The following is an 11,161-nucleotide window of genomic DNA, read 5'->3' as shown; positions in this document are numbered from 1 at the left end:
CCTAGTCCAGCATTCACTGTGACGTAATAAGTCGTAACTGGAAACGTAGAGGTGAAGCGGGCGGGCGCCTAATAGAAAACTCGGGGAGAATTCTTTCTCTTCCGTCTCTTTCTAATTACGTAACGCAGGGAAAGAATGGATGACCAATCAGGAGCCCCGAGAGACTCTCGGCTCTTTCTGCCCCGCCCTTCCGTAACGTGTTTTGATGCAGCATTCTGAGAGGCTCTGGTTCAGTGGTGGCGGCCGGTTTCCGTGGCAACAGAAAAGCGCGGGAATTACGGATAAATTGAAACTGCGACTGCGCGGCGTGAGGGCGCTGAGGCTTTCTGGATCGAGGACGGTCTGGTGGGCTTTTCTGAAAACTGGGCCCCTGAGGCCGGGAAGCTTGGACGCTTTGCTCTGGGCAAAGGTGAGAGAGCCGTGGGGAAGGGAGGGGGGCCCAAGGGGTGCTCCGGGGAACAGGCGGGAAATAGGTGTTGAGAGAGATGGGGAGAGGGGACTCCTGAAGGAGAGCCAAGACGGGTGTTATCTGGCAGGGGCGGGCGGAGGATGGAACCTGAGAAGTCTAAGACGTTGAGTCTGGGGAAATCATGGGGAGGGGGGCACGCTGTGGGTCGCGAGGGGGGAGGCACTGAGGATAAGGGAGGGGCAGAGTGTGTCGGAGGGGGAATCTTGATGATAAGAACTGGAATGTGTCTTGAGGGGGACACCATAGTATAAAAGACAGGCTAGTATATGTGAGAAGGGGACGCTAAGGAAGAAAAGGGAGCGGGAATGTGTCTGGGAAGAGGAGGAGACAGGATTTTGTGAGAGAGAGTCATTAAGAACTGGATTTATTTGGGCTTCTGAGAAAGGATAAGAGGGAAATAGAGGGGCGTCAGTAGTCACAGATGCTGTTGGCATGGATGTGCCTGAGGAGGATCCCGAGACGAGTGCAGACCAGTGGGAAACACTTGGGAAGGGCGGGGAGTTGGGGGGCGGGGAGCGTTGGTTGGTATTGGTTTTGTTTTTGTCTATTTTGATTTTAAGCAAGGAAAAGAAAACAGCCGGAATGATTGGAGAAATCTGAGGCTGCCATCACTCACCAAGTCGAGTCACCCCACTGTGGCTTTCCCTTTCTTGGAGAAAGGAAGAGACCAAAAGGAGGTGCTTGGAGGCTATATGTGAAAAAATAGAGAATTTATATGGTCTTAATTACAGAAAACGACTTTTAAAATTTTTAAAAATAAGGCTTGTGTCATTAGTTCTATGGTTGGTATAATTCTAAAGCGCTCCAATCTTAAATTTCTCTTATTTAAAAATGACAATGGAACTAAGCTGTTGTTTTCATAAACCTTTTGAAGTGAATTATTTATGTATATATTTATGTGTTAAAGTTTATTGGAACAGGAAGAAATGGATGTATCTGCGGATCGCGTTGAAGAAGTACAACATGTTCTTAATGCTATGCAGAAAATCTTAGAATGTCCAATCTGGTAAGTCAACAGAAGAGTTTATTAATTTGAGATTTATTTTGTGAGGAAGATCAGCCCTGAGCTGACCTGTTGCCAATCCTCTCTCTCTTTTTTTTTTTTTGCCAAGGAAGATTGGCCCTGGGCTAGCATCCCTGCCCATCCATCTTCCTCTACTTTATGTGGGACGCCTCCACAGCATGGCTTGACAAGCGGTGCATCGGTCTGAGCCCGGGATCCGAACTTGCGAACCCCGGGCCACCGAAGTGTAGCGTGCGCACTTAACTGCTACGCCACTGGGCTGGCCCCTGAGATTCTTTTTTGTATGATTATATTCCTATGCAAATGAATAGAATTGACCTCACACAGTAAGGAGAAAATTAAGATTAGGCTATTAAAATTGCTGCTTTTCTTAACTGAAGAGCTTTAGGAATATGGGAAATTACTCCTTTTTCTCCACTCTGCCTCTCCCCTTCCTTCTCTACTGCCTTAACACACACAGCCCCCTATCTTTCCTAGTCCACAAACTGTCTCGATTGGTTCCACATTGCAGCAGGGATCTGGTTTGAATTAAATGCACCTGGTCTTTTCATCTACCTCTAAAGCCGGCTTGATCACTTGGAATGGACATAGTTAATAATGGCAAAATAAAAGCACGAATGATTGGTATCTGTGATTGGGTAGGTTTTTGGGAGAACCTTTGGTTGCAACTAACCCCATATATTTAAATAACAATACTGCAAGTCATCAAAGCATTTAGCAAGTCTCTCTGATTTTTTGAGTGAGCTTTTGTTTTTCTTCTTCTGTAAAATAAAGAGGGGACTAGAATATTCAAGGTTTTCTTAAATTGAGGTATAATTTCCATACAGTGAAATGCAGAGATCTTAAGGGGCAAGTCAGTGAGTTTTGACAAGTGTATATGTCTCTGTAACCCAGTCAAGATATAGAACATTTCCATCACCCCAGAAAGTTCTCTTGTATGTATTCAGGAGCTCTTAACTTGCTGACCCTCCTAACCCTTGGATGCCTGTAGATAGAACTGTATTTCAGTATAATTAGTTTCTTGTATAATTTTATATATTTTTTTTATGCGTTTAAAATCATTACCTTGAGAAAGGCGTTCATGAGCTTCACTAGCTGCCAAAGGGAGTTCACGGCACAACAAAGGTTATGAACCCTAAGCAGTCACGTGATAATCTCTGTGGTATCTCTTACATCTAGAAAATAAATTAAAAACCACCTCAGAATCTCTTGGTGAAAAGCTGGAAAGGAAATTTAGAAAAATTATTGCTTACTCTCTCTCCTCTTATTCTCTTTACTCTGGTCATTCTGGTCTCTTCACTGTTCTTCAGACAGGCAACATATTCTCCTGCCTCTGAAATTTTATGCTTGCTCTTTCCTCTGCCTGGAATGTTCTTCCCCTGACAAATCTTGATTGAAATACTACCTTTTCAAAGAGGCATTTCCATGGGCCGGCCCCGTGGCTTAGCGGTTAAGTGCGCGTGCTCCGCTGCTGGCGGCCCGGGTTCGATCCCGGGCGTGCACCGCTTCTCCGGCCATGCTGAGGCCGCGTCCCACATACAGCAACTAGAAGGGTGTGCAGCTGTGACATACAACTATCTACTGGGGCTTTGGGGGGAAAAAATAAATAAAATAAAAATCTTTAAAAAAAAAAAGAAAAAACAGAGGCATTTCCAGACAGCCCTATTTAAAATTGTAACACCTCCACCCCCAACACGCTTTTTATCCCCCTTTCCTATTTTATGTTTCTCCATAACTCTTACTGCTATCTGACTGACATTCTATATAATTTATTTGTCCTTTTCTCTACCCCCACAGAATATAAACTCTATGAGGGAAGAAGTTTTTATTTGTTTTGTTTAATTCCGTATCCTCAGTAGTTAGAACAGTACCTGGAATATAGTAGCCACTCAGTAAACATTTGTTGAAGGTATTAAATAATAAACTAAATTGCTTCTTTGATAATTTAGTGGTTTTTAATATGGTGATGGTTAGTGGTGGGTAACATTCAAGAAATAAATTGGAAGGCTGCCCCTACTGCCCCTTACCTTCAATAAAGAAGAGTAAATTTTCCTTTGTGTTTCATGAAAGTTGTTTTTCATATTTGGAATCAAGTAAATAAAATCAAAGAAAATGCAAGTTGTGTTTTCAGAGAGATAAAAGATTTATAAGTAACACTTCTCTCCCTTGCCCCTCAGTATTTCAGCTAAACAAAAATAAGAGCTAAATGTGATTTACAGCCTAATTTATAAAACATTAGAGCCAGAGAAGCAGGAAATGACAATATGGAAAAAATGCTTTTGAAAAAGCATGAAACTTACTCATGATAATTACAAAGAGTGATCAAAAAGTCCTCACTAGTGTGGCATTTGGGTCCATTTATTTTGCACTTCCATGGGACTGAGTCATAAAAATGTAATGTTCTTTTTTGTTCTGGCAAATTAAACCATCAACTAAAAAACTCAGATACATAAAGATGCAAAAATGAAAGTTAATGCTAACTTTTCATTTTCAGTCAACTATTATGTATTTTCCAGCTTTTGTCTTTTTTATCAGTTTTCTGTTTTAAAAACTTAGGTTTTTAAACTAAAACTATTCATCCTAGTCATTATTAAACCTTAAACTCATTTTTTTTTTTTTTTTCTGGTGAGGAAGATCAGCCCTGAGCTAACATCCATGCTAATCCTCCTCTTTTTGCTGAGGAAGACCGGCTCTGAGCTAACATCTATTGCCAATCCTCCTCCTTTTTTTTTTTCCCCAAGGCCCCGGTAGATAGTTGTATGTCATAGTTGCACATCCTTCTAGTTGCTGTATGTGGGACGGGGTCTCAGCATGGCGGGAGAAGCGGTGCATCAGTGGGCGCCCAGGATCCGAACCTGGGCCGCCAGTAGCGGAGCGTGCGCACTTAACCGCTAAGCCATGGGGCCGGCCCAACCTTAAACTCATTTAAATGAGAACTTCTTGGGTGAGAATCGTACCTACGTCACTTTTTTTTTTTTACAATGCTCAGAACAGTACAATTTGCAGTTATGTCTTAATAAATGATAACTGATTGTGACTGGAAACAGTATTACTTATGGTAGCTATAGGGTAGGTTTCCAGCTTTCTTTGAGGTCTCTCAAGCTAAAATTCCTTCTGCTGGCATCTAAGTCACTATTGGCATTTTTTTCTTTTCTTTTTTTTTTTTTTTTTTGTGAGGAAGATTAGCCCTGAGCTAACATCCATGCTAATCCTCCTCTTTTTGCTGAGGAAGACCGGCTCTGAGCTAACATCTATTGCCAATCCTCCTCCTTTTTTTTCCCCAAGGCCCCAGTAGATAGTTGTATGTCATAGTTGCACATCCTTCTAGTTGCTGTATGTGGGACGCGGCCTCAGCATGGCAGGAGAAGCGGTGCATCGGTGCGCACCTGGGATCCAAACCCGGGCTGCCAGTAGCAGAGCGCGTGCACTTAACCACTAAGCCACTGGGCCGGCCCAATTGGCATTTATTTCTGATAATTGGTAGCTTTTTCTAACTTTTTACATGACTATATAAAATTTTTTAGTCTCACAAGAATTTGCTGCAATTGGTATCCTGGTGGGGAGGGTGTGGTTTTTCGAACCTAACCTAGTGTCTTTTTCCAGTCAGTTATCCATGTTAGAAGCTCAAAATGCACATATGCAGTAGGCCTAAGATATTGCCTGGTTTGGAAAGAGTTTAAACTATTTGAATCACCTTTATAGTAAACATTTACTCTCATCAGGACCTAGAAGAGGAGCATTTTAATCTTTTCTCTTCATTCCCATTTCCTCTTCAAGCTTTTCCTTCAATAGTCATTACCTTTTTACATTTTGGAGTTTTCATCTGTTTGAAGTTTGTGTTTGCAGTATGTTTATATAGCTTGGCTTATAGTTACCATACTGAAATATAATTATTTCAGAATTGAGTCAGTGGTGAGAATGAAAGCCATCTGGTGTCCTAGCTAAATCCAATTTCTCTTTTACTGAGAATTTCTTTGGTATCAGCTTATCTCAGAAATAGTGATTTAGTAACAAACCAGAGTTCTCTTTGTTCGGTTGTTTATCTTTTTAAAACTACATTCGGTCCCAATAACAATACTAACATTGGTACAAGTCATCTCACATTGTGAACAGTTTCCCAAGTAGCATTTAATTTTCTCACAATAGCCTGAAGAGACCGGAAGAGTGGGGGACAGAGAAGGAAACTGAAGTTCAGGTTTGGCCTGAGGTCACTCTGCTAATAAAAAAGGAGAACGGGTAGTAGAAACCCAGCCTTCTAACTTAACTCTGGTATTTTTCTTTTCGTTGCCCTGTGCTGCGTCAGAAACCCCATGATCACAAGAGTTATATTACCAACCCCTTCACAACGAGGCTATTGCCACCCAGCTTTTCTTGTGATCCTTTTCTAAAAAGTTAAACATTTAATGAAAAGAACCACATTCCTGTCACACACAGGTTGCCTGTTCTTTGATGTCCTGCCTGAACTTTACCAAATGTCAGTTTCTAAAGCTCTCATTCAGAATAAAAGCTAAAGACTTTAAAACAGCCTGTAGGTTCCTACCCGCTCAGGCTTCCCGCTACCTCTGACCTCTTCTACCACTGCTTCCTGCCTTGATCACTCCATCCTGGCCCCTGGCCTGCTTGCTAACCTTCAAAAACACCAGGCATGGTCCCGCCCAAAGTCTATCTTGCATGGCTTGTTTCCTCACATTATTCAGCTATCTACCTATGTCACCTTCTCAGTAAGGCCTTTCTGGCCACCCCATGTACACCCCCCACACACTGCACTACCTATCCCCCTTAGCCTGCTTTATTCTTTTAGCACTCATTCCCTTGTGTTCTTGTTTATTTATCAATCAACTGTCTCCCACCACTAGAATGTAAGTTCTATGAGGGCAGGCTTTATTTTGTTCACTGCTGTATTTCCATCTCCAGGAACCGTGCTTGCATATAGTAGATGCTCAATAAATACTTTATTATGTTATGTTAGTAAATGAATGAATTTCAGGAAGGCCTTAAGATTTTTCTGGATAGACGGGTAGGGATGGGAATTTGGGTGATATGTTTTCTCCAAATTTTTATGTTTTTTTAAGTTTATTATTTTCTAAATTTTCTTCAGTGAGTATTTATTACATTGTTTTTTACGAAGTAATCACAAACCAAGCCGTATATTTTCTGAAGTGATGTAATAAAAGTACACAGTACTACCAGTAAAGTGTTCTTGCCAAAAAATTGAACTTGAATTTAATTGAGCCTGTAGGTCTAGTTTACAGGAAATAAAGGCTAGAGGAACATGTTAAACCACATCATAGGCTTACAGTCAACAAAATTCAGAATGTGGGAAATTCTGTGTTTTTTAAGTAAATGACAAGGGAGGAAAAAGAAGGGGAATCTATAGATTAAAAGAGACTTGAGACATATCAAAACAAATGCAACGTGTGGATCTTGTTTGGATGCTGATTTAAATAGATTTAATTATTAAATTTTTATGAGACAGTGAGGGAAATTGGAACATTAATTGTATATTAAATGATATTAAGGAAATTACTTTTTAGGAGTAATAATGGTTTCATGGTTATGCTAAAAAAGTCTTTATCTTTTAAAGATATGTTCTGAAATATTTATAGGTGAAATATGATGGCTGGGATTTATTTTAAAATAATCTGGACTTTGGGTGGGTGTCGGTATGGATGAAATAAAATTGGCTGTGAGTTGGTAATTGGTGAAACTGAGTGATGGTACATGGAGTTCATTTTACTATTTGTGTAAATCCTTGAAATTTTTCATATTAAGAAATTAAGGGGGGGCCGGCCCGTGGCGTAGCGGTTGAGTGTACGCGCTCCGCTACTGGCAGCCCGGGTTCGGATCCTAGGCGCGCACCAACGCACCGCTTGTCAGGCCATGCTGTGGCGGTGTCCCACATAAAGTGGAGGAAGATCGGCTTGGATGTTAGCTCAGGGCCAGTCTTCCTCAGCAAAAAGGGGAGGATTGGCATGGATGTTAGCTCAGTGCTGATCTTCCTCACAAAAAAAAAAGAAAAAAAAAAAATTAAGGGCCGGCCCGGTGGCACAGCGGTTAAGTTCTTGAGTTCCCCTTCAGTGGCCCAGGGTTCGCCAGTTCAGATCCTGGGTGCGGACCTACTCACCGCTCATCAAGCCATGCTGAGGCGGCATCCCATATAGAAGAGCTACAACTCTACAACTACAATGCACAACTATGTACTGGGGCTTCGGGAAGAAAAAAGGAAAAAAATAGAAATTAAAAATAAGACAATCACATACAAAAAAAAAGTGCTGTGAGGGAATCCAAAAGAAATACATGAAGTTTTTGTCATTGTGGAGCTTAAAGTTGAGTTAAGATATAGGATGTGCACCCACAAGAGTATTGAAGAGATTAATATATTCTGTTTTGATGTCTGAAAGCTCATTGAGGGTAAGGATCATATTCTCTGCTGTATTTTTGGCTCCTAGCACAGCAGACATTTAATAAATACTTACTGAGTGAACATAAAGCCTTGTCTTGACTCAGTAATAGCTGCTTAAAGTTGAACTTATTTGCTAAGAATATATTTATTTTTAAATGAATTATTGAGCCTCATTTATTTTCTTTTCCTACCCTTCTAGTTTGGAGTTGATCAAAGAGCCTGTTTCCACAAAGTGTGACCACATATTTTGCAAGTAAGTTTGAATGTTTGATGTGGCTCCATTATTAGCTTTTGTGCTTCTCCTTCATAACAGAGGAAACAACTAACTTTGTAGAAGCTTTAGCTTCTTCAATTAAGTGAAAAAAAATCTGTTTCATTCTGCCTCATGGAATGCTTAGAAAGTCATCATAAGTTGGTTGTAGCCATAGTTCCTGGTAAAATATTGGCATATTTATCTAGTGGGATGTGACATCACTTTGAACAGCTGTTTGTTTTTTGTGTCCATGTGTGAAAGCAGATTGCAAGCAATTGTGAAAGAAGCAAATTGTATTTTAACCTTCCCAGTTTCTCCTTTCTGTTCATTTCTGCACGTCCTTTTGCTTTTCTCCTTCTAAGGGTCAGTGTTTGCCGGCTTCATAATCCTCATGAAGATAGGAAAGAATCTGATATCAGTTTATATTTAAGCTGAAATTCATTCATACCAATGATTCAAGTTATATTTACATTTTTAAGGATCTTGCCGTTTAAAATGAAAATGTTTCTTTTTTTTTAATTGAGGTAACATTGGTTTATAACATCATTTAAGTTTCGGGTGTACAATATTATAATTTGACTTCTGTATAGAAAATGTTTGATGATAGAAGAATTTCAGAAAAAGTTTGGTAGGTGATTGGGTGGAATGAGGGCTTTTCTCCTTTCCTGGTGTTAAGCTATGATTGAGACTTGCCCTGAATGCCAACTAGTTTGTTTTTAAGTATTTTTTTCTTTTTTAATTGAAAAAGCAAGCAATGTCCATGGTAATGAGTTTACTAGCACAGAAGGTTATATGATGCTAAGTACATTTCCCTCCTACCCCAAAACCCTTGCCTCTCCCTTCCCTCCCCCAAAACAACTACAATTATCAATCTCTTATCTAACCTCCTAGAAATTTTTGAATTTAAGAGTTCTTAACTTGGGATTCATGAATGGTTTTCATAAATTTCCTAAAATTATATTCAATTTTAAATTCAGTTGTATTAAAAACTATAGGCATGTGCAGTTTTCTAGGAAGACAATCCATCATTTTCATCAGATTCTTAGAATGTTTCTGTAATCTGAAAAATGTGAAGAGCTTCTGTGTTAAAGATAATGAGGGCTGGGGGCCGGCCCCGTGGCGCAAGTGGTTAAGTGCGTGTGCTCTGCTGCGGCAGCCCAGGCTTCGCCAGTTCAGATCCCAGGCGCGCACCAACGCACAGCTTGGCAAGCCACGCTGTGGCGGCATCCCATATAAAGTGGAGGAAGATGGGCACAGATGTTAGCCCAGGGCCAGTCTTCCTCAGCAAAAAAAGAGGAGGATTGGCAGATGTTAGCACAGGGCTGATCTCCTCACAAAAAAGAAAAAAAATAAAGAGAATGAGGGCTGGCTGAAGGTGGAGGAAACCTGTTCCCTTGGGAGGGATATCCTCTGAGAACAAGTCTGCCAACTGGCTGACTCCTTCTTTCCTCTGAATTCTACCTTATTCTTCCCATTCATCTGTTCCCAACAGTTTCTTTCTGATTCCTCAGGCCTTTCTCCCTGGTCAGGTGCCAGGGTAGCACAGCTTTATCTCTCTGCTCTGAGAATTTTTAGTTTTGGGGCCTTTAGAGGAAAGCTTCTCAAACTATCTATGGTGTAGGACCAATTTCTTCGTAGATCAATACTTTTGTAAAACAAAATTTAAAAAGTTATAGAGAGCTGAAGGTTAACCTTTTAAATGCTGGGACTCTCACTGTTTCTTGATGAGAATCTTTCTGAAATGTACTGTATGCATTCCTGTCACCTTGAGTAATGAATACGCAGTATTATAGTGAGTACAGAGTAGATTAAATTATGAACATTCTGAGAGCTTGTAGAAGAAGGAAATTGCAAGCAGAGGAAATAATATGAGCAAAGGTACAAAGAGAAGAAAGTAGAATATGTCCAGGAAAAAGAAACTAACTTTGCATACGTGTATAGGAGTTGTGTTAGAAGAGGAAGGAGCCCTCAGAGAGAAGATGACATTTGCAAGAGAGAGAAGGTTCAGGAGGAGGTAGAAGGGATTAGAAACAGAAAATGGGTGCAGGAAAGAGAAATAGTTGTTATTCATAAACAGTAATGAAGGAAAAGGAGAGTAATTCTATAGAAAGATTTTGAGGTAGGGCAGGGAGTAGTTGAGGTAGTTTGAGCTCAGTGAAGTTGGAGGTGAAGACATCTGTTAAGATTGAGAGGGTTAAGGTTAATAACTGGGGGAAAGTAAGAAAGGCTTGCAGCTCCTAATGCAGAGAATATGATAAGCAGAAGAACCAGCTGTATCTTAAATGATATAATAGAATTAAAAGTTTAGTATAATACCCATGTGATCAACTTTTTCATGAAATCTCTTCTGTAAAACCTTTATAATCTGAATAACACCTTGATCTATATGATGAGAAAGCTGGAAAACCACCCCCCAGCATTAATTTTATTCTATTTTCTCAAGATGAATTCTAATTGCTAACAATAGAATAGTTTTATTGACCAAGGTAAGCCCATGGTTCTGAAATCTTTCATGCGATATACAAAAAAGATAATAGTACTAGTCTAGAGAAGAATTACTTAGGCTATCCATGCATTAGCTTGCAGTTTCCAAACAACAAATGAAATGTGTAATACTTTTTGGAAGATCTAGAACCACATTGTCCAAAGAGATATAATATGAGCCGTAAATGTAACTTAAATTTTCTAATAGCCATATTACTTTAAAAAAAGGTTAAATTACCTATAGTTATATATTTATATATTTTTAACTCAATTATGACCAAAATTTTATCACTTCAAAATATAATCAATATAAAAAATATTAATGAGATATTTGACGTTCCTTTTTGTAGTAAGCCTCTTAAAGCCTGTGCTTTTCCATACTTACAGTACATCTTCCTTCACACTAGCCACATTTCAAGTGCTCAAGAGCCGCCTGTGGCTAGTGGCTGCTGTATTGGACAAGGCAGCTCTAGGAACTTACTACTCAGAGTGGGACTCGTGGGCCTGAAGCAACCACATCACATGGGA

General features: G+C 40.0%; 1 protein-coding gene across 7 annotated transcripts in view; it reads left to right on the top strand.

The window, feature by feature from the left end:
• Window positions 1-130: 130 nt before the first annotated feature.
• Window positions 131-11,161, top strand: part of BRCA1 (BRCA1 DNA repair associated) — a 61,038-nt gene continuing 50,007 nt past the window's right edge. For 5 of the 7 annotated variants that reach the window (XM_058561054.1, XM_058561052.1, XM_058561053.1 and 2 more), the window contains exons 1-3: window positions 132-409; window positions 1,390-1,475; window positions 8,096-8,149. In XM_058561054.1, coding sequence (XP_058417037.1) covers window positions 206-409; window positions 1,390-1,475; window positions 8,096-8,149 — 344 coding nt within the window. In that variant the 5' untranslated portion in view covers window positions 132-205. Of the gene's footprint in view, window positions 410-1,376; window positions 1,476-8,095; window positions 8,150-11,161 lie in introns of all 7 variants that reach the window. The other 2 variants (XM_058561058.1, XM_058561059.1) reach the window with 2 other exon arrangements.

Source organism: Diceros bicornis, chromosome 18, assembly GCF_020826845.1.
Source record: "Diceros bicornis minor isolate mBicDic1 chromosome 18, mDicBic1.mat.cur, whole genome shotgun sequence".
NCBI classification, from domain to species: domain Eukaryota; kingdom Metazoa; phylum Chordata; class Mammalia; order Perissodactyla; family Rhinocerotidae; genus Diceros; species Diceros bicornis.
The sequence above is the reverse complement of the archived record's forward strand: the minus strand, read 5'-3'. Positions and strand labels throughout refer to the sequence as shown.